The 23,969-nt window shown below is 41.5% G+C and overlaps 1 protein-coding gene across 1 annotated transcript in view; it reads right to left on the reverse strand.

Annotated features, from left to right (window-relative positions):
- Positions 1–23,969, reverse strand: part of megf10 (multiple EGF-like-domains 10) — a 214,648-nt gene that overhangs the window by 25,795 nt on the left and 164,884 nt on the right. The window contains 10 exon segments of the mRNA XM_043717093.1: positions 1,033–1,161; positions 3,562–3,696; positions 6,352–6,498; positions 12,870–12,972; positions 15,986–16,149; positions 20,219–20,339; positions 22,222–22,461; positions 22,730–22,748; positions 22,864–22,885; positions 23,582–23,604. Of these exon segments, the coding sequence (XP_043573028.1) occupies positions 1,033–1,161; positions 3,562–3,696; positions 6,352–6,498; positions 12,870–12,972; positions 15,986–16,149; positions 20,219–20,339; positions 22,222–22,461; positions 22,730–22,748; positions 22,864–22,885; positions 23,582–23,604 (1,103 nt within the window).

Raw genomic sequence — 23,969 nt, forward strand, 5'->3', positions numbered from 1 at the left:
CAAAAGATTCACAGCTGTTTGAGTGAAGAATTGTTTCCTCATCTCAGTTTAAAAAGCCTGATCCCTTATTCTTCGACAGTGTCCCCATGTTCTAGACTCTAGAGAAAACACCTCTCAGCATCTGCTAGTCAAGCCTCGAAGACCTTTTATATATTTCAATAGGGTCAATTCTCATTCTTCTAAATTCCAGAGAACATCGGTCCATTCTACTCACTCCCTTTACATATTAGAAGAGATTTACAAGATATAGGATGTTCCACACATTTTGATTCATTACAACACGAATGTGCTTGTGTACAAAACAGAATTTCTGCTTGAGTACAAGACTCATGTGATTCACATTACCCTGGAGATGGGGTTTGAGACTGGTTCAGTTTTGAAAATATCCCCCAAAACTCTCAAAGACACAGCCAGTCTGGCAGGATCTGAGAGAGAGAAAACAGATAGAAGTTGAAAGTTTTTATGGTTCACTGTCCAGGAATGTGGGTGGAAGCTTGGTTGGACTAAAAGGTTCAAATAATTTGAAATAAGGCTAGAAGACTCAACTGGAATCTTGGACCAGAAGGAGAAGTACCAAGGAAATCCCCATTTTGAAAACCAGTTTTGGGGTTCCAAATTACCTGGTTGGGAAAGGGAAGGAAGTATACCCTTGCAAGTCAAAAATCACTTTGGGTTTCTTTGGGAAAACTGAATGACTATTTTGGGGATAGTGGAAAATATATCTGTCAAGCATGTATTTTTTAAAATAAAAACTAAATTTCAGGTCTGTTCTTTGAAGTTTAAGTCATCTACAAAGATAGGTTTTAGTCAATAATGCTTCAAGACTGCTTGTTACAATAAAAGTCTTCTACAGAAAATCCTATCATATCATCTTTTCAGTTTTCAGTGGGAAGTTTATATTTCTTTTTTGAAGTTACTGGATTCTCTGAGGATCTTAACACAGGAGGACTGACACTTCCTTTTAATCCCGTTTGAACAATAACTCTTTAAGCAATGTACAGGAAATGTTTAAGAATAAATGTGGATATTTACGTTGAGAACAGTCACTTCCAATCCATCCTGGGTAACACTGGCAGGAACCATCAATGGGATTGCATGTCCCATTGTTTGTACAAGTACAGAAACCAGCACAGCTTTTCCCAAAATGACCGCTGGGACACACTGGAAAACAGCAATGTAACTTTTAGACTCAGAACTGTAGGTGAAAGAAAAACAAGCCAAACACAAGATTGTAGGAGGCAACATGGTTTTGATTATACTGAGCTTGCTTATTTAATGTTTGAAAACTAACACCAATATGTTCAGAAGTGTCAACACTGATGTTAAAGCAAGATTTGCAAATCAGAGAAGATACAGTCCTGTCCCAATCCTTTGTCTTTATAGATTCCTGGTTAATCAACTTGCACTAACTGCCTTTCACTGAGTCTGATTACCTAAATATAGCAGGGTCAGTAAGTTAAGTACAATTATTTGACATTCAATGATGCAGGCAATGATTTTGTTCAATATTTTCAAGTTGCTCTTAGTAACAGCACAAGTCCCAGCTGGAATGAAGATGACTGAGTAATTCCACTATGCTCTCAGCCCCTAACACTTTCAAGGAGTGTCTGAGATTGACTTAACGCACAGAGTTCTGTATTGTGTACTGTCGGTTCTGCTGTAACACTCATTTTGTCAATGTGAATTGGTTATAATGTAGTTGAAGAATTTAGACCATTATTTGTAGAACGCAAACTTTCTTTACTTACATTGGCAATAACATGAATCTGGTTTCATTAGGTTAACTGGTGCTGTTATTACGCGATTTGTTGATAAAGCGGAATTGCACAGGAACGGAACTATGGCACTATATCAGAACATTCTGAACTTCTAATTTCTTTATTTTTAATAATTTATTCCCTTGATTTGTAATACTAGATTTTTTATTTTTTTTATTTTTCAACTTTCTTTTTCTGAGGATTGTTTTTTAAGAATCTGTTCCTAAGGACCTTTGTACCTAAAAGGCGACATAATATGGTGACTTTAAACTTTTCAATATATTCATTTGAGTAAATGCGAGAAAAAGCTAATTCAATTTAATTATCCTCCACCGACTGCATTTTTCAGGAGAAATAATCCAATCCTTAACTGTGCATTTTTCAGCAGTTTGCAGAGTGAGTTCAGTTTGCTTTCGCTTGGTTTAAATTGACTCTGCAGACTGCTAACAAAGTAGACTTACCTAATTCTGACTCTCAAGTTTTCTATGTTTCTCTGTGATCTCAACCATTGCCATTTCAACAACTGTAACTACTAATACTAATACTAAAACTAAAAGCTCAATGCTTTTTGCAGGAACACAAACAGACAAATAAAACTTGAAGGAGCGCTTACCAAATTTTTGCTCTTGAGTCGGATGCCACTGTGTTGGGAAATTTTAAATCCAACTAGCAAACCCAAAATCAGATGGAACTTCCCCAAGTGATCTGATTTTAATTTTAGGGGCGCAGCTGCTGACTAGAGGCAGTTTACTTAGAAACGACGTGGAGGCAGGTACGGTGGCTCAGTGGTTAGCACTACTGCCTCACAGCACCAGAGACCCTGGTTCAATTCCCACCTCAGGCGACTGTGTGGAGTTTGCACATTCTACCCGTGTCTGCGTTGGTTTCCTCCGTGTGCTCTGGTTTCCTCCCATAGTCCAAAGATGTGTAGGTGAGGTAAATTGGCCATGCTAAGTTGCCCATAGTGTTAGGTGCATTAGTCAAAGGGAAATGGGTCTGGGTGGGTTACTCTTCAGAGGGTCAGTGTGGACTTGTTGGGGCAACTGGCCTCTTTGCACACTGTAAAGAATCTAATCTAATCATATGGGATGCTAAGCGCCAAGGTAGGCTGCTTGAAGGGTCCACCTTAATGCTCTGCAACCTTGTCTCAGTTACAATAAAAGCAGTGAAACAAAACAGTTACATAACGCTCACCCCTTAAACCCCAAAAGCCACACGCACACTTGCCATGTATGCCAACTCATGCCACCACATGACCGACACATACCAACCTACTTCCCTCTCATCAACCCCAACAAATGTGCCAATCAGGTGATTTGGCCATGTTAAATTGCCCATAGTGGTAGGTGCATTATTCAGAGGGAAATGGGTCTGGGTGAGTTATTCTTCAGAGAGTCGGTGTGGACTTGTTGGGCGGAAGGGCCTGTTTCCACACTGTATGGAATCTAATCTAATCTACAGATCTCAAGAGGGCTGTAGTTCAGGAACAGGTTATGCTGGAAGGGGTGAGGTTCAGAAATGGTTTAAAAACGAGAATAAGAATTCTTAAAACAAAGCTCTACCGGACTGAGTATCGGTGCAGGTCAGTGAGAAGAAGAGATGATGGGTGAACAGAACTTAGTCTGCATTAGGACATAGACTAAAGACTTTTGGATGAGCTGAAGTTTAGTGAGGGTGGGGTTTAATGGTTTCTTTCCAGGGTGGCCTGTCACCATTATAATGTTACTAATTGAGTTTGTTATTTTTATCTCAAGACAAACAGAAAACACAAAGCTTTCAGTATAGCTTAAAATGAGAAAGCTACCTTCATTGCAGAGAGCTCCCATGAAACCAGGTAAGCAGTCACACTGCCCTGTGACATGTTGGCATGGCCCGTTACTGTGCACACATTGAGGACACGCCTGACTGCAACGATGTCCGTAGAACCCAGGTGAACAGACTGCAATGGAAACATTCTTGATCATAATCAATCAACAAAATGGTTTACAACTGAAAAATGTTAAAGTTGAGCTTACAAAAAGCCAGTACCAAAGTTACCCTTCTTTACAACAGCTCCTCCGTGAAGATGCTCCTTAAAACTTATCTCTCTGATTAACCTTGTGCCCTAATATCTCCTTCTATAGCTTAGTGTTAAATTCTGCTTGTGAACACTCCTGCAAAACTCCTTGGAATGTTTTACTGTGTGAAAGGTGCAAGTTGTCGTTGTACCAATAACCCTGCCTGCAGAAAGAGTTTCCAATAACCTACCCTATCAAAGACCTTCATGACTTTCAATGCTTCTATAAATACGTCCCTTAATCATCTTCTTACAGTTTATCATTTGACCACATGATCACTGCTTTGGGTAAATCTGCTTTAATATTTTTGTTTTAATTCATTCATGGGAGGTGGGAATTGAGAGCTGACTAGCATTTGTTGCCCATTGCCTTTGAGATGGTACTGGTGAGCTGCCTTCTTAAACCACCCCTGCAGTCCACGTGCTGTAAGTTGACCCACAATGCCCTTGGGGAAGGAATTCCAGGATTTTGACCCAGCAACAGTGACAGAACGGCAATAAATTTCCATATCAGGATGGTGAGTAGTTTGGAGGGGAGCTTTCAGGCGGTGGTGTTCCCATGTAGCTTCTGCCCTTGTCCTTCTAGATGGAAGTGGGTTTGGAAGGTGCTGTCTCAGGATGTTTGGTGAATTTCTGTGGTGCATCTTGTAGATAGTACACACAGCTGCTACTGAGTGTTGGTGGTGGAGGGAGTGGATGTTTGTGAATGTGGTGCCAATCAAGTAGACTGCTTTGTCAGGATGGTGTCAATCTTCTTGAGTATTATTGGAACTGCACCCATCCAAGCATGTGAGGAGTATTTCATCATATTCCTGACTTGTGCCTTGTAGATGATGGGCAGGCTTTGGAAGTTTGGAAATGAGTTACTTGCAGTATTCCCAGCCTCTGATCTGCTCTCGTAGCCACTGTGTTTATGTGGCAAGTCCAGTTGAATTTCTCATCAAAGATATTAATAGTGGGGGATTCGGTGATGGTAACACCATTGAATGTCAAGGGGCAGTGGTTAGATTGTCTCTTATCAGAGATGTTCATTGCCTGGCATTTGTGTGGCATCAATGTTACTTGCCACTTGTCAGCCTAAAGCTGGATATTGTATTTGAGCATAGATTGCTTCAATTGTGAATGGTGCCAAACATTGTACAATCATCATGAACATCCCCACTTCTGACCTTATGATGGAGAAAAGGTTGTTAATGAAGTAGCTGGAGATGGTTGGGCCTAGGACACTACCCTGAGGAACTCCTGTAGAAATGTTCTGGAGCTGAGATGACTGACCTCCAACAACCACAACCATCTGCCTGTGTGCCAAGTATGACTCCAGCTGGTGAGGAATTTTGGCCTCCCCATTCACCCCCTCCCCTACTCTCCCCCCCCCCCAACCCGATTCCCATGGTGCACATCTTGCCGGGGTTCCTTGATGCTACACTCAGTGAAAAGCAGTGAAAAGTCAAAGGCTCTCATCTCATCTCCAGAATCTGAATTCTGAATCTATTTTGTCCACGTTTGAACCAAGGCTGTAATGAGATCAGGAGCTGAGTGGCCCTGGTGGAATTCAAACTGGGCATCACTGAGCAGGTGCTGCATGATAGCACTGTTGCTGACATCTTCCAGCACTTTATTGATGATCGAGAGTAGACAGGTTTCAGGGTGAATTATTGAGTCACAGTGAGGTTTGGATCAGCTGGAGAAGATTCCTGGCCCAACTGAGAAGATTCCTAGCCCAAGTGATAAATATTTGTTTTATAAGTTGCTGCTTTTCCTGCAGCAGTTGATTGATTGGTTTTGGGAAGCCAGCCTTTAAAGGTCCAACCACATTCTGTTTTAAGCCACAACACATGTCCAATAACCATTACATCCAAAACTGCATGGTAGCAAATAGTGGAAAGCATACCGCAAGATGTTGGAGATAAAAGAGAGCTGGAGATGAATTTGGTCTGCAATGGGAGAGCTCTAGCCAAAGCACCAGGATTGGTGTAATAGCCATATGTCCTCCAACTGTGGTATGATTCTATGGCCTATTATGAACATGGGTGATTGGCATTGTCAGGGGTTGGGCAGAGAGTTGGAATGGACAAGACTGTGTGTCACCCTTGACAGGTTCTGGGCCCAGATCTCAGCCTTACTGACTGATTTCACTGCCTGATGTTTGGGGGTGCTTGATAAGGGTATGGAGGGCTAGAGGCAGTATTTCTGCACTGCAAAGGCTCTTACGTATTGCACAAAGGCATGCAAGTTTCCTAAATTCTGGGAAACACAGCTCCCGCCTATAGAATCGGTAAAGCAAGTCAAATCATGGGATACCAGCCTTAACACCACACTGCACTTCACCCCTATACCAACCTTTCTTATCCCACCTCACTTAAAGCTAAAAGTCAGCAGGTTGGAGATAAGGTTTGAGATTTTTAGAATTTTAGAATTTTAACATCCCAATTGAGCTAATGCTCCCATGTCTGGATATTAAGATACATCCCAACAATTCTAAGTACAATACTGCAATACAGGAATGCAAACTGGTCCAAAGATCCATGTATTTCTTACTACGTTGACAGGTCGTGCCTCTATATCCAGGCACACACTCGCAAGCTCCATCATCGGGTGAACAGGAAGCACCATTCTTGCAATTACATGGCAGTGTACAGTTTGGTCCCCAGCGTCCTTCCGCACACACACTATCACAGTGTATACCTAAACACAGAGGGAAAAGAAACCTCTGTCAATTAGAGCAGCTCCAACACACAAACCTTACAGACACTTGCTTAATCAATACAAAAGCATCAATGTCACTAATGCTTCACCAAAACATCTGGCTTTTACACAGTACCTTTAACTTGCTAAGAATGTCCGAAGACACTTCCCAGGAGCATTACCAGGCCAAATATGACATAGAGTCAAATTAGGCAATATTAGGGTGTGCTTTTAAGTAGCATACAAAGGAGCTTGTGAAGGGAATACCGGAGTTTTGAATCCATGCAGCTGAAGGCATGGACACTAAAGGTAGAGTCATTAAAATCCCAGGGCCTCCCTTCCCAACACAATGTCCCTCTATTTGAGAAAATTAAATATTCTTTTCTGCTGGGATCTAGAACCAATTCCCTTATCTTCAAACACAGCATGATGTGGAGGTGCCGGTGTTGGACTCGGGTGGTCCAAAGTCAGAAGTCTCATGACACCAGGTTATAGTCCAACAGGTTTTTTTGAAATCAGAAGTTTTCGGAGCATTGGTCCTTCATCAGGTAAAGTGAAAGGAAGCGCATAGACACAGGATACATGGGGGAGAAATAATGGCAAGATAATTTCAGGTAATTATAGGTATTAACAGATAGTACAAATAGTGAGAGTGCAGTGTCGACAGGCTGAATAACAAGTCTTTGCAGGTGATCAAAAGTGTCAAATGGCATGAGTAAAGTGTCAATAACAAGTGGAAGGATGACCTTATGAACCGATTAATTAAGGCAGAGAGATAATTACAAATAAGTTTTAAAAAGATGATGCTAGAACAATCCAAATGGCTGGAATAACATGATAGGTATCTGAGTCAGATGACGAGGGTCTAACCAAAGTAACAACTTGTTACTCCGTCCATATATTCTGTGCTTGTGCATTTCCCTCTACTTCACCTGACAAACGAGAAATGCTTCGAAAGCTTGTGAATTCAGATAAACTTGTTGGACTATAACCTGATGTTGTGTAATTTCTGACGCTGGACCACAACAGTTGAGGTCCACAATAGCTGCGTTGATGTTTGCACATCCAACCTCACTAGGTGCCCATAGTTTACTATACAGCTTTAGTTTTGATGGAGCCTCTAATTCAAATGTGTTTTAACACTGCTCCCTTACCTACCCTACATCATTGATGGCACTACCTTCATTTATCTTGGCCATAAGCTCTGGAATTCCCTGTGTGCCTCTCTCTTCCTTTTTAAAATACTCCTTAAAGCCTATCTCTTTGGCCTAGCTTTTGGTCACCTGTCCTAATACCTTCTTACTTTTTTTCATGGGATATAGGAGTTGCTTGCAAGACATGCATGTGTTGCCCGTGCCAAATTCTCCTCGAACTGAATGGTTTACGAGAGCCACCTCAGTCAAGAGCCAACCACATTGATAAGTGACTGGGGTCATATGTAGGCTAGACAAGGTAAAGGTGGCAGATTTCCTCTGCTAAAGGACATTTAAGAATCAGATAGGTTTTTACAACTATCAATTAAAATTTCAAGATCAACATCACGAAGACTAGTTTTTAATTCCAGATTAATTAACAGAATTTAAATATCACCAGCTGCTGTGGCAGGATTTGAACCCACCAGCCTGGGCCTCCAAATATTATTCAAATTATATTATCATTCTGCCACCATCTTCCCTTTTGTGACCTGGTGTGTATCTATTTTATTTGATAACCAATCCAATGAGACACCTTGGGATCTTATACTATACTCAGTGGTGCTATATAGATGCAAGTTGTTGTAGTAACGAGATTTTGTTCCTCACAGAAAAGTTGTAAATGTCAAGAATCAGTACAACTTGCTCTTTAGTCTTGCCTTCAGTCTGCTGGTTGAGTTATAACAGAAGCTCCTGAGGAAATCCATACCATTCTCTCAACATTAACCTAACATTATTGACCTTGAGCTGCCAGAGGAAGTGGTAGAGGTGAGTATCATTACAACATATAAAAGACATTTGGACAGGTACATTGATGCGAAAGGTTCAGTGGGATATGTGCCAAATGCAGGCATATGGAACTAGTTCAGTTCAGGAAACCTGGTCAACATGGGCGAGTTGGGCTGAAGGGTCTGATTCTGTGCTGTATGATTCTATAAACTACTCAAGTTTCTAAATTAAGATGGGAGCTTGACTAAACTTCTTTATTCACAGTGTTCCCAGTCCACTAATGCAAGAATGCATCACAGTCAACAAGAGATTAACAGTTTCCAAATAAGGAACTTGGAAATAACAGGCAAAAGGAAAACATCTTGTCACGTTAACGATGGGAACTGAAGGAACAGGAGGTCATTCAACTCTTCAGCCTGGTCTGCCAATCAACCAGATCCTGGCCAGACTGCTCTGCTAAACAGGCTTTCCGAATTTCTGGGATGGGGGTGCGGTTGGTGTTTGGTGATAAGCTGAACATTTTCAAATAAGTTGTCCAACAGATAGGTAATGATACAAACAGCAAATGCTATGGTAAGAAAGGGAGTGAGGACAACAGGGTACCTATCTTGGGAGGTTTCTAGATTCAATTTTACAGATGCAGTGATGGAAGATAAAAATGTCATTATCTCCTGTGATAAATTATCCGAGACCACACAAGCAGATGCGCCACATAACTCTGTGGCATATTAATGAAACAGAAAATTTTATCCAACAGAAACAATCTTGCCTTTTATTTTTGCAGCACCAACCAGTGAATATCTCTTTTAAAATGGAATGCCAGTAAACATCCATCGCAGAGTTTAGTCCTTATTGTGTCTACTTGCCTTACAATTGGGCCTGTCTTGTTAGTGAATGAATCATTTGGCCACAGCTGATGAGAAAGCTGAGTGGATCCCACAGAAAGCACGCTGTATTATGTAACAGCGTAAATAAAGCTAATTAGGGAAGCATAATATTTTTAAACTGAACCTTTTTTTTAAAACAAAATCCAACGGTTCTCCTTCATTATGGGAGTAGCTTTCATTTTCTTAAACGAATATATAAAATTTTCCCTTCAGTTGAAGAAAGATGATAATTTAGTCGAATCCTTGTGTGTTGTGATGATGAGAAGTAGTACAATGATGGAATGGAATGTCAATGAAAAGGACAAAGAACTCTTTGAGAGCCATCCAAGTTGCTAGGCAATTGCACAGCGGACACGATAAACTTCAGCGAGGCAGCGCTCTTAAAAAAAAATGCACCTTCATTTTATGCCCGATGCTTTACACGTGGGGCTCTTAAATTTAATTCAGCATTCATCTAAAGCAGAATCAAAGGTCCAATTGTGCAATTGCAGAAAATTCAATTTTCAATAGTTTGAAACCAATCTGTTAATGAAAATTATACAGTAGGGTACAAACATAGAAATACAGTTAAATCACAGACAAAAACTGAAGTATTTTCCATATTATTTCTGAAAAACTGAATGGTGCTCTTTTCTGTGAGGAAAGAGACAGCTGAGCCAATAGAGGTCTTTAAAATTAGGAAGTTTTTTTTTTATACAATAGAGATTGGGAAGATAGTTTGACATTTGGGTGGAAACCAGAACTAGGGGCCATAAGTCTAAGGTAGTCACCAACAGAACCAATGGAGAACTCAGGAAAAAAAATCTTTACAATGGTGATAATGTGGAGTTTGTTCTCACAGGGAGTGATTGGGGTGAATAGCATTTAAAGGGAAGCTGACAAACACATGAGCAAAAGAGAAATGGAAAGATATTCTGATAGAGTGAGATGAAAATATGGTAGGAGTTGGGGTGAGAATGGCCTGTGAGCAACATAAGTACCAGTATGAAGCAGCTGGGTTGAATGGCTTGTGTCTGTGCTATAAATAAGATGCAGTTATCAACTACATAATCCATATTGTACTATGGAGAACTTTGTTTATTTTTAAACATATCATTACAGATTTGCGCTTTTACTATCACTTTGCATTCACTGAGAATATTTAATCCAATAACTTTTACATTTGATAATTCTTTCTTAAGGCACTTTATACCATAAAATGAATTTATTTTCTTCATAAAGATTTGGATTGCAGCCCATATCTAAGACAAACAGCCATTGAGATAGCAACATCATGTGCCAAAATGACATTTATAGGATTAAACAATAAAAAAAATAAACTTCATGTTGTTGTTTTGCTGGAAAAGTGATTTAATTAAAGGGATTTAAATTAAATTCTACTTTATTTAATTGGAAATAACTACATATCAGGTCAATTTATTCTGTTGTAGGCAAGAAGAATAAATGGATGAATTACTTACAATTAGGACAAATGTCCATCAACGAACAGAGAGGGAGGAAGAGGTTGGGCAGGTACAGTCTGCAGGTGCCTCACTGGCCTGACCATTATCTCTTCCCATTACATGTAGGTGGACAATCCTTGCATCCCTCTCTATGGCTATGGCCAATGATGATTTGGGAAGCTGCAGGTTCAGTGGCCCTCCTTTTTCCTTCACTCATCATTGCTTTCTGGGGCTGCCAACATGGTAGTGAAGAGTTCTGAAAGCACCCCTGAAGAGAGAGAAGGCAGAGTCCACAGACATCTGTCTGCTGGAGTCCCCAGTCATGTTTGAGGACTTCAATCTGCCTGGTCTAATCTATGGGTCAGCTTTGCCCCATTATAATGGATCTTGCCACCTCCTCTAGTGTTGAAGCACTGCTCCTTTACTGTGGTTGCTGGAATCCTCTCCCTGGGCAGACCTCCTCTGGTAAGGAACATTTGCTACTCAGTACACAGCTTCCAATTCCAGGCAAAGTTGCCTAAGGATGGCTTCCATCTGGCGAGGAGATGGGAAGCACGAATCCCAAGTTTCCACTGGAATTCTGCCCTGAAGGAAGGCCGGAAATGGGGCTCTATTGAAACTTCCCTTGTCTTTGTAAATTGAGCCTCAGACCTGAATAGAAGCAAGGGCTAGCTGCCCAAGTCAATGTGGGAGAAGGACTCCCTGAGATTCTTGTAGAGAGAGGAGGAAAACTTCTTCAAGGCAGGCATCCTTGCAAGAGGATTCGCAGTAGGGTTAAAATCAACTAGGTAAAAACAATGACTGCAGATGCTGGAAACCAGATTCTGGATTAGTGGTGCTGGAAGAGCACAGCAGGTCAGGCAGCATCCAGGGAACAGGAGAAAATGAGGAAACTGTTGAAGTCCACATTGATGCCCTGGGGTTGAAGTGTTCCGAGGGGGAAGATGAGACGTTCTTCCTCCAGGCGTCTGGTGATGACGGAGCGGCGGTGAAGGAGGCCCAGGACCTCCATGTCCTCGGCAGACTGGGAGGGGAAGTTGAAATGTTGGGCCACAGGGCGGTGTGATTGATTGGTGCAGGTGTAGTAAACCTTCTCTTTTTGGGGTGACAATTGTTCTATTCTCTGCATTCCTGACTCAAAGCCAATTTTCAGGGTTTCCAAAAGATGTTGCAACTGGAATATGCCAAAAAATCACATCAATCAAGTTCAATGTGACTGGTCGTTTGCACGGTATTTGAGTTGCATGGTATTTTTCATTTATAAGTCTTTGAATTTGTTCTTTGTTCCACACTTATCCATCTGCATTGTAATAACACAGAGGCAACTTAAGGCAACTCATATTATTTTGAATTCATCCAGCATCTTCAGCCTGGTAAGATGTCCAAAAATGCTTCACTGGAGCATTATCAGTCACAATTTGACAGCAAGGCACATTAGCAGATATTGAAAGCATGTTAAAGAAGGCAAGAGATGAAAAGGGTTAGGGAGGGAATTCCAGACACTGGGGGCAAGAGTCCTTCTTAAAACTCACATAATTGATGAAGCGAAAATGTTTCCACTTCAAAGAGAGATGCAAACTATAGCCAGAGTTATATGATAACCATTAATTGTTCTGCTTGGAGTCACGTATGCTGAGAAATCTGCTGTCATGGTATTGTCACACACCAATAATAGGAGAAACATTCATAGAGTGATTAGAGGGTGTTAGGGAATTATTGAGCTAGAGAGTATAGTTTCAATTAAAGGGGAAGCAGGATAAACATGTAAGGCAGAATTTAACAGACCTCCAACCACTGGCAGATTTGCAGATGGGGACAGCCTGTTAAATTCTTAGCTGTCTTCCTGTGAGCCCTCCTCCCCATTACTGGTCTGTCCTTGACTTTATGGCAGGCCAAGATTGGCATAGGGTTGAAAATTCCACCACCCACTCAATTCTTCCCATGAGGGTAAAAGGAGTAGAAGGATATGCTGATACTGTGAGATGAAGGGGAGGAGGACGAGAATGTGGAGAATCAACAACAGCGTACAGCTTTCAGGCTGAAAGACCAGTTCCTGTGCTGTACATTCAGTGCAATCTAATCCTTACATTAAAATTAGAGAGAGAGAAAAAACAACAGACCTGTCCACCCAGCAAGACAGCGGCAATAACCAGTGGTGGCATGACAACCATCAGCGTGACTGCAGTCACAACGCTCACTGCAGTTCATTCCATAGGAACCATCCTGGCAAGCAAAACATATGTACCCTCATGATTACATTGCAAAAGTAAACAAAGATGTACCTGTCACAACCAACCTTGTTAACAATACTGAGCTTATTCACACAAAGGTTGGTGGAAATCTGAACTTCTCTCCCCTCAAAAAAAAGCTGTTACAGTTGGGGACCAATTGAAAATTTCAAAACGAAGACTAATGGACTTTTGTTCGGTAAGGATATCAATGGCTATGGAACCAAACTGGTCAGTTGGAGTTAAGATACAACGCTGGTATATTCAAATTGAAATGGTAGAACAGAAGACCAATCTTCCATACAGATCAACCATAACCTTGAGCACTTTGTTACTACAATTAGATAGGTTAAAAAAAAGTGTCTAATTTTACCAATGCACTTCAGCATTTTTTTTTCCAACTTCAGCTCTTTATGGTGGGCCAGGCCTGACCACAGCCTGATCTCCTGTTGAAATCACAAGTGATAATTGTGGCTTCATAGTTTGTGTCATTGCCATTTACACTCAGTGGTAAACAGCAAGCAGAGGTTTAAAATAAAACACCACTTCTACCTCAGGAACGTAATATTTGTATGCTCCTGTTTGCTCCACTTCAGTTGCATACCCTTGGGCTAGATCAGGGGCTTTCAATTCGGGAAGCTAGCTAGCAGTATCGACATCAGTTTTGACTGAACCTCAGCAGGTCTGAGGTCCAATTAGTCGACACAATGTAGGTAGACCTACATCTTAAATTACATGGATCAAGGTACCAACTGATTTCTGTTAAAAGATAACTGACATCTGCAAATACTTTGACGTTTATAAGCTTTGGTAAGCAGGCAAAAAAACCAAGTGGCCTTTGAGGAACACCTCAGAGGCTTTATTTCCTTTGCTGTGAATCTTGTGGTTTAAAAGAGATGAAAAGCAAAAGGCCCTGATTTCAGGCTTTGCCAGCAGCCTACTGACTATGATGCCAAACCATTCCAGCTGATTTGATGCATGCTTCCCATTAGACACAGAAAATGTTGTAGAAACACACCCTGTCTGGAGCAACTGTGGAGAAAAACATTTCAAGTATAACCATTTCTCTCTTCACAAACTTGGTCTGCGCTGGTCCCACAATTCATTTCCAGATTCTTAGGGCACAATGAACCCTTCCATCAGCATTTTTGCAGAGCCAGGCATTGAACATGCAGCATCCTTGTGCTTCGAAGAAAAGCCACAGGATGGCCTCTCAAAGACAAAGGCTCCTCCCAAAAGACAATAAGAAATAGAAGCAGAGTAGGCCATTTGGCTGCAATAAGTGTGGCTGATCTGATCATCCTCAATTCCACTTTCCAGACTTCCTCTATAAACCCTGATTCCCTTACCATAGAACCATAGAACCCCTACAGTGTGGGAACAGGCCCTTCAGCCCAACAAGTCCACACCGACCCTCTGAAGACTAACCCACCCAGACCCATTTCCCTACCCTACCACTCTACATTTTGCCCGTGACTCATTAAAAATCTGTCTGTCTATCTCAGCCATGAATATACTTAATGACGTGTTCTTAATAGCCATTCAGAGAGGAAATCCCTTGTCTCAAATAAATGATCCCTTACCCAGAGGTTATACCCTCTGGTAGTAGACTCTCCCACAAGGGGGAATAACCTTTCCACATTTAGCCTGTCAAATCATCCAAGAATCTTGTATGTTTCAATAAGGACGCCTCAATCTTCAAAACTCCAATGAGTACAGGCCTGACCTATTTAAACTCTCCTCATAAGATACTCAATGCATCAACATACTGAACATTCTCTGGATTGCCTCTAATGTCAGCTTGTCTTGCCTGAGATACAGGGGACAAAACTGCAGGTTTTCTGTTGCGTCTGACTTGTGCCTTATAAAGCCTCTCTACTTTTATATTCCAAACCCTTTGAAATTCCACTTGCCGTTTCTTATCAACATGTGGCCGTACAAGGATAAAACACAAAAGGGACACCTGGGATATGGTGGAGCAGGCCATCAGCATGTTGAAGTGATGCTACCAGGCCTAAGCTGCTGGGACCGAGCCTTCTAATATACATTTGAGTGACCTGTCTAAGTTCATTGTGGTCTGTTGCACTCTCCATTGTGTTGTCATGAGGTGGTGCAGCCATTCCCACCGTGAGCTGAGGAGGAGAAAAAAGATGATGAGGAAGAGGAAGAGAAGGCAAAGGAGGATGCATCCTGGGCTTCTTCACTCTGAAAGGATTATGCAAAAATGTCTGGTCAGAATTCCATTATTGTTTGACAACTTCCCTTTACCACCATGGCTTCCCTCATTCCCCACCACTGCATTCGTCTGAGGTACTCTATCACAGCTGGTCCTGGTCAACGTTCTGCAGTAAAATCCAACACCAAAAACATTTCCATGAACAACTTTATCCAGCAACACATCAAATGATACAAATTGAACTGAATGGATCACTTTTATTCTTTCCTTTAGTTTCTGTCTTGCATGTGCTGTACCTATTCTGGTGCTCCTCTTGTAGTGCTGCCTTGGGATTGCAGCATTGCTGGTGGAAGGCTGCTGAATTTCATTGTGGGGAAGACTGAAAGTGTCACGCTTGAATCACTCCAGACCTTAAGGGTCTAGATTCAGACTTCGCCATCTCAGCAAGGACAGCTGACTGGCTGAGACACAATAGCATGGGGCAGAAAACAGGCTGAATTAACTCCTTCTCAAAACATAATAATTAAAGTACATGAAGAAATATTAGAATGACAATTATCAGAAGTAATCTAGGAGATCCATAAATTAGAAGATAATCAATATTTTCTAAGTTTGCAGAATCAAGTTACACCAATTTCTTTCCTCATTCATTCTCCTACAACTAGAATTAATTTTGAATTTAATAACATTAAACATTTGATTGCCTCCAAAGCTCCAATGTAAAGTGATACTTCTGGTGAAAACAGTATCCATACTTTAAATGCTGACATTTTTGGGCCCTTTGGATTAATACAATAATTTTCTGCAGAAGCTGGTGTGCGTTGCTGGTTACCTGACATGGATGTTCACACTTATCCCCTCGCCATCCTGCCAGACAGGTGCAGGTTCCATCCTGTGCATTACATGCTCCTCCATTGGCACAGCGACAAGTTGAATTACAGCCAAGGCCCCACTTACCACGAGGGCAGGGAATCGAACAATCAACTCCATGCCAACCTGTGAGGGCCAAATTGATAATGATTTACACCATAACACAGCAACTCCATGTCCAGCATATCAATGAAAGTCAATCTTATACAACAAACAGATTTGCCTGGTCAAGTGTTGTCATGAGAGTTGTGTTAATATCCAGAAAAACATGATCTTCATCCATTCCCTGAAAATAAATGTCTCCTCTCCCTTCCTTTTCCCTCTAGAGACTTCTTGCATTTTTTAACATAGCAGAATGTGCCAAAAGGCTTTCAGGGGCACTATCAAGTGACATGGAAGCTCATAAGGATAGATTAGGACTCAAAGTGAGTCAAAGAGGTAGATTTTTAGAGTGTATCTTAAGAGAGGAATGAGGAGGAGAGAGATGGACATGCTAAGGGTGGGAATTCCAAATCTTAGGGCCTGGGTAGCTGAAGGAGGTCCCAAAAAAACTAACATTTGTTGCAAAATTTAATAAATTGAATGCAACTTACAAATTTGAACAAACATGAAAGTCAATAATCGGAAGTGAATATGGAGCAATGTAGTTCAACTCAAAGTTTCTTTTGTGGTTTCTTGATGAAAAGCCTGGACCTCCTTACTGTGAAGCACCTTCACCATATGGTCTGCACTCTCCAAGAGTAAGGTTCACTGCCACTTTTACAAGGGGTAACTAGGAACGGAGAATACACACCAATTGCCAACAACACCCACATCACAAGAATGATTAGTTTGAATGAGAATGCAAGCTGGAGTTGGGTATGGTCAAAAAGAATTTGATGTAAGTTTAGTCCAGTGTATTTGTCAGAGACATTTTTTCCACAATGCAAGAGCTTCTCCAGTTCCTGGAAAAAGGATCTCAATGAGCACTCAATGGCAGGTTTGAAGAGCAGAGAGGGAGAGAGAGAGAGAATGCTGCTGCTGGCAGGACAGTAGTAACCAAAGGACACAGATTTAAGGTGACTAAATAGAGAACAGCAATGGGAGAAATTTTTTGCACAATGTGTTGATTTGACCTGGAATGTGCTGCTGGAGAGGGCAGTGGATGCAGATAAAACAGTAATTTTCAGTTGGGATTTGATAACTACTCAAAAAGGAAAATAACTGTAGCGTTATAATGAAAGAACTGGCAAATGGAACTTTTAGAATAGACCTTTCAAGGAGCCCAGCTTAGGTGCAAAGTGCTGAACGGCCTACTCCTCTGCTTTTAACTTTCTAAATCTGATAGTGTACTTGCAACATTGAGCAACAATTTCTCTCCCACGTTGTGGTATAGGCTACTTTAGCTTAGATCATTATTGTGAGATTAACCAGAGACAACGGTGAAAATGCATTACCTCCAATTCCCTCAATAACCTATTTATCACAAATCTAACCTTCTGGTTTGTTTGGGAAGGCAAATATACTCACAGAATAAACCATTCGGTTTTTTGTCTTTTGCAAATTTTGTCTTTTAATTAATTCAATTCCTTTTTGAAACTTGTTTTTGAATCAATTTCCAAAGCCCTTTCAAGCAGCGCATTCTAGATCACAACAATCACTGGATTAAAATAGATCTCATGAAGTTCAGAGCTGGAAATGTGTTGCTGGAAAAGCGCAGCAGGTCAGGCAGCATCCAGGGAACAGGAGAATCGACGTTTCGGGCATAAGCCCTTCTTCAGGAAGCCCTTTCCTGAAGAAGGGCTTATGCCCGAAACGTCGATTCTCCTGTTCCCTGGATGCTGCCTGACCTGCTGCGCTTTTCCAGCAACACATTTCCAGCTCTGATCTCCAGCATCTGCAGACCTCACTTTCTTCTCATGAAGTTCAGGTGAGTATAGAATACAGTTTGACAATGGAGCTGGCCCCTCCCCCCACATTTTGCTACTTGCCAGGCTAATGTAATGAAGTTATAAGGACTGCTAGGGGCTATGGAACAATATCCCATCACCATACAAAAAAAGAGGGTGTCAAAAATAAATGAGCAAAATGTATTTTTTCCAGATACTCTAACAATATTTAGAAAACAATTGAATTCCTTTCCCTTAACCTACTTTCCGACAGCTCCACTTACATGGAAATTTGGAGTTTGTATTGTAAAGCCCTCATATCAATATCAGGGCAGAACAATAGCAGCGTCTCGAGCACCAGTTTTCAATACTATCTTCCCAAAGTTAGCTCAGTGAAAATACAGTTCTTGGATCAAATAGGCATTATTTGTCTCTTAGGAATGAAAATGAGACAACCTAATTTGATTTCTTCCAACACACTCTGATCTATTTGGCAAATTTTCAAGTGTTAGTATTTTTAACTACTTTAGTGAGCCAGTGGAAACAAAGCCTACAAGTGTTAATGTCCTTGCACAGGTCAATAGTGGTTTCATTCAGTTGCAGTGCTGGCTGACCTACATTGACACCTGGGCTCACCAAAGCCTCAATGTTAAAAATCCTCTTTCTTAGAGTCATAGAGTCCGACAGCTTGGAGAAAGACTCTTTGACCCAAATTCATCCATGCCCACCAAAATGTCCATCCACACTAACCCCAATTCCCTGTACTTGGCCCATATCCTTCTAATCCTTTCCTGTCCATGCATTTGTCCAAATGCCTTTTCAATGTTGTTAATGTACCCAACTCAACCACTTCTGCTAGCAGCTCTGTCTAAAAGAAGTTGCCTCTCAGGTTCCTGTTTATTCTTTCCCCTCTAACCTTAAACTGATGCCCTCTCGTCCTGAATTCTCCAACCCTGGGAAAAAGACTGAGTGCACTCACTTTATCCATGCCTCTGATGATTTTATGCACTTCTATAAGATCACCCCCTCAGTTTCCTATACTCTTAAGAAAGAAGTCCTAGCTTGTCCAACCTCCCTATAACTCAGGCCATCGAGTCCTGGTGACATCCTCATAAATATCTTCTGCACTCTTTCCAGTTTAAGAATATCCTTCCTACAGCAAGGTGACCAAAACCGAACACAATATTCCAAGTGTGGCCTCACCAAAGTCCTGTACAACTGCAACATGTCTTCCCAACCTCTATGCTCAATGCCCTGACTGATGAAGGCCAGTGTGCCAAAAGCCTCCTTTGCTGCCCTGTCTACCTGTGACCCCACTTTCAGAGAACTGTGAACCTGAACTCCAAGATCCCTGCATTCCACTACACTCCTTAATGCCCTACCATTCACCATGAACCTCCCGCCTTGATTTGACTTTCCTAAATGCAAGACTTCACACTTATCTATATTAAACTCCATTTGCCATTTCTTGGCCCACTTCCCCAGCTGATCAAGGTCTGCTGCAATTTCCGATAACTTCCCTCTCACTGTCCACGATACCATCTACTTTAGTGTCATCTGCAAACTTAATAATCATGCCTTGTACATCTCATCCAAATCCTTGTTACAGATAACAAACAGCAATGGGCCCACCACCAACTCCTGAGACATTCCACAATCACAGGCCTCCAGTCCAATAAGCATCTTTCCACTATTACCCTGCCATCAAGCCAATTGTGCATCTAATTTGCCAGCTGTCCCTGGATTCCATGCGATCTAGCCTTCCAGAGTAGCCTATCATGTTGAAACTTATCAAAGGCCTTACTGAAATCCATACAGACTATGTCTACTGCCCTGCCCTCGTCAACCTTCCTGGACACTTCATCAATGATATCCCATGCACAAAGCCATGCTGATTATTCCTAATCAAACTCTGTCTTTCCAAATGCATGTATATCTTATCTTTCAGAAACTTCTTGTTTTCAAATCTGATCATCCCAGCTTTAGTGGCCAGACCTTCAGCTGCTGAGGTTCTAAATGCTGGTATTCCCTTCCCTAACTTCCCTAAACTTCCTTATCTCTCCTGTTCAGTCACCTGTCCAAATATCTCATGTCGCCTTCACTTCTGTGAAGCACCTGGAGAGTTTGTTACATTAAAGGTGCAAATAAAATGCAAGATCAAAACAAAGCAACAATATAAAAGCACCCGAACACATGAATTTTTAGAATGGAAGACTGGTGTCTGTAACATTGACTGTTGCTTTAAAATTCTCAAAGAGCTGAAGAAAGATAACATGGCAAAATATATTTCCTGATTTCTGTCTCAGGATTTACAGACATTTCCTTACCTGCCTTACAGGTGCATGAACCATCTATAGGTGAGCAAACTGCTCCATTTTTGCAGTCACAGGAAGAGGAACAGTTGACTCCATTGGTACCAACGGGACAAGGAATTGAGCAATCAGGTCCCTGTGAGACAATTGATAGGCAATGATAGCTAATCATTTAAAGAAGAGAGAGACGCTAAAAAGAAAGAAATGGTAGACATTCTGGAATCAGTTATTAGTCACCCAGAGAGATAAAAATATGGATTGTTTCAAATCCTTTCTCTTTTAGAATCATAGAAATGTACAGCACAAAAAAAAGACCCTGCAGTCGAACCTGTCCATGCTGACCAGATATCCTAAACTAATCCAGACCTATTAGCCTTCATTTGGCCTATATCCCTCTAAACCCTTCCTATTCGTATACCCATCCAGATGCCTTTTAAATGTTGTAATTATACCAGCCTCCATTATTTCCTCTGGCAGCTCATTCCATACACGTACCACCCTGTGTGTGAAAAGTTTGCTCCTTAGCTTCCTTTTTATATCTTTCCCCTCTCACCCTAAACCTATGCCCTCTAGTTCTGGACTCCCCCACCACAGGAAAAAAGACCTTGTCTATTTACTCTATCCATAGCCCTCATGATTTTATAAATCTCTATGAGGTCACCCCTCAGCCTCCGTCACTCCAGGGAAAGTACCTCCAGCCTATTCAGCCTCTCCCTATTGCTCAAATTCTCCAACCCTGGCAACATTCTTGTAAATCTTTTCTGAACCCTTTCAAGTTTTACAACATCCTTCCTACAGCAGGGAGACCAGAATTGCACACAATATTCCAAAAGTGGCCTAACCAATATCCTGTACAGCTGCAACATGACCTCCCAACTCCTATACTCAATGCACTGACCAATAAAGGCAAGCATACCAAATGCCTTCTTCACTATCCTGTCTACTTGGGACTCCACTTCCAAGGAATGTGAACTGCACTCCAAGGTCTCTTTATCCAGCAATGCTCCCCAGGACAGTATCATTATGTACATACGTCCTGCCCTGATTTGCCTTTCCAAAATGCAGCACCTCACATTTATCCTCAGCCCATCGGCCCATCTGATCAAGATCCCATTGTAATCTGAGGTAACCTTCTTCACTGTCCACTACACCTCCAATTTTGGTGTCATCTGCAAACTTACGAACTATACCTCCTATGTTCATATACAAATCATTTACATAAATGACAAAAAACTGTGGACCCAGCACTGATTCTTGTGACACACCAACGGTCACAGGCCTTCAGTCTGAAAAGCAACCCTCCACCACCACTCTCTGTCTTCTCCTTTGAGTCAGTTCTGTATCCAAATGGCTAGCTTTCTCAGTATTCAATGTGATCTATCCTTGCTAACTAGTCAACCATGAATATCTCTTATATCAAGAAGTACTGAACAGACTGGGACTCAAAAAAGAGAAGACTCAGGGTAGCCTGACAGAGGGCTTTGAAATTGTAAAATTCTACATTAAGGTAGACATAGGGATAGTAATTCCACTTGTAAGACAAAGCACAACCAGGCACCACAACTATAAGACATTCACTAATCAATTCAGTAGGGAATTCAGGGGAAACCTCTTTACTCAGAGAATGGCAAGAACGAGGAACACTCACCATAGGGAGTGACTGATTTGAATGGCATTGGTACATTTATGGGGAAATTAGGTTAACACATGAGGGAGAAGGGAACAGAAGGACATCCTGATCAGCTGAGTTGTAGAGGGGATGGTCAGGATCTTACATGGATCATTAACACCAGAATGGGCCACTTGGGCTGAATGGTCTGTTTCTGAGCTCTCTGTAAGGTCAGCAGAGGGAGCAGATGTGAGAAATTTTGTCAGCTGCTCTTCTGGGATGAAGAGGGCTGTGGAACAATACAGGTTAGCAGAAACTAAAAGGTTAACTTGCCTGCCAAACATTGTATAATTTAAAGAAAAGAAAGAGCCTCACATAAATCCTTAGCAGAGTAAACAAGTCCTGTTACCTTATACCCCGGGGCACAGATGCATTTGCCAGTTACGCTGTCACAGTCAGCCCCATTTTGGCAGCTGCAGATTTGATGACAAGATACACCATAAAATCCAGGGGCACATGTCTCATTGCAGTATAGCCCAGACCATCCAGGTTTACATGTACACTCGCCAGACATGGGATGACAGCTGGTAAGAGAGGATAAAAGGCGCCTTAGTCTTTCACAGCATAGCGATTAGCCTTATGAGCACAACTGTTTCACTTAAAACACTTGTTTTTGTTTCCTGCCAGTCTCTGCTCTTGTTAATCATTTCGTCAGAGAGGGGCTCTATCATTTTCATTCTTTCTTAAACAAACCACTGCAAAATGCCAAAGTTATAGCTTAGTGAACTCAGTCAGTGATGAGAAGCCAAGTTGTATGGGACAGAAAGGTTTCTCTGAATTAGAACCACAGTTAACAGTTGTTATCTCTGTAGTTTCGTCCAGTCCCACAACCCTCTGAGATCTGTGTGTTCCTCCACTCTGGCCTCTCAGAAATGCCTGATTTCCTTCGCCTTTCCTTTGGCAGCCATGTCAAAGGAGTAAGATCCGGAAATCCCTCCCTGACTGTCTGCGATTCTGTCTCCCTTTCTCTCCCTCTTTTTCTTTATGATGCCCATTAAACCCTACCTCTTTGACTGCATGAACATAAGAAATAAAAGCTAGAGTGAGCCAGCCTGCTTTTCGAACTTGTAATAAGATCAGGGCTATGAAAGTTCTACTTTCATGTCCTATTCAATTTCCCTCAATCCCTTAATGTCCGAAACATTCCCTACAGTCCAAAAGAAAACAAAGGGCTTGTGTTCCCTGCTTTAAAATCGTCTCAATGGACTCTGCTTCAAATGTTGATCTGATCACACTCCTGTGAAGCACCTTGAAACATTGAAGACTCTATTTAAATGAAAGTTGTTGTTGTGCTATAATTGAGTCCGAGAGGGTGTTAAAAGAGGAGAGACTGAAGATAAAATGGGATTGCATGTTATGAATGCCCTTATAATGAGATAATGTGCCAATTTTCACCCTCCAGACTTACATAAGAAAGGTAGATGCTTTGGCACAGCTATTACATCTCAGCTGAAGGGTCAGAGAGGAATTCACCAACTTGCATTTAAATAGAGTCTTCAGTGTTTCAAGGCATTTCATGGGACTGTGATCAAACCAAACTTTTTTCACTCACTGGCCTCATCTTTTCCAGGAGACAATGGGATAGTGAAGAGGAATATTTAATCAGGATGCTTGAACCTCTGTGATACAGAAATGACATGATGGAGTGGTTGGATTTTCCCTCCCTGTTAGTTTTGCATCCGATGACAAACACATACAAAACAATATACCACATAGCCCTGCAATGTTAAAGCTTCAACAATTCTGACACTCGACCGAACATCTTAATTTGCCATTTTGATAGAATTATCAACCAAGACACATTATACAGCTTTTAAAATAACAAAGTAAATGATATTTGAGTGCTTTGCTAATATCAGACAATTCAACTTGTCTGTGTAAATTCTTTACATTTCATTGAAATGTCTGCTTTAAGCTAGTTAGATATGATGAAATGTGACAGTCTCCACACAAATCAACCCAATGATTGTTTATGCAAATCTGAGTTTGAAGAAGCTGGTTGTGTGCATACCTGCCTTGGAACTCTCCAACCCCATGGCATCAATGTGAACTTCACCAGTTTCCTCATTTCCCCTCCCCCCACCTGACCCCAGTTCC

Source organism: Chiloscyllium plagiosum, chromosome 2 (genome assembly GCF_004010195.1).
Source record: "Chiloscyllium plagiosum isolate BGI_BamShark_2017 chromosome 2, ASM401019v2, whole genome shotgun sequence".
Lineage (NCBI taxonomy): Eukaryota > Metazoa > Chordata > Chondrichthyes > Orectolobiformes > Hemiscylliidae > Chiloscyllium > Chiloscyllium plagiosum.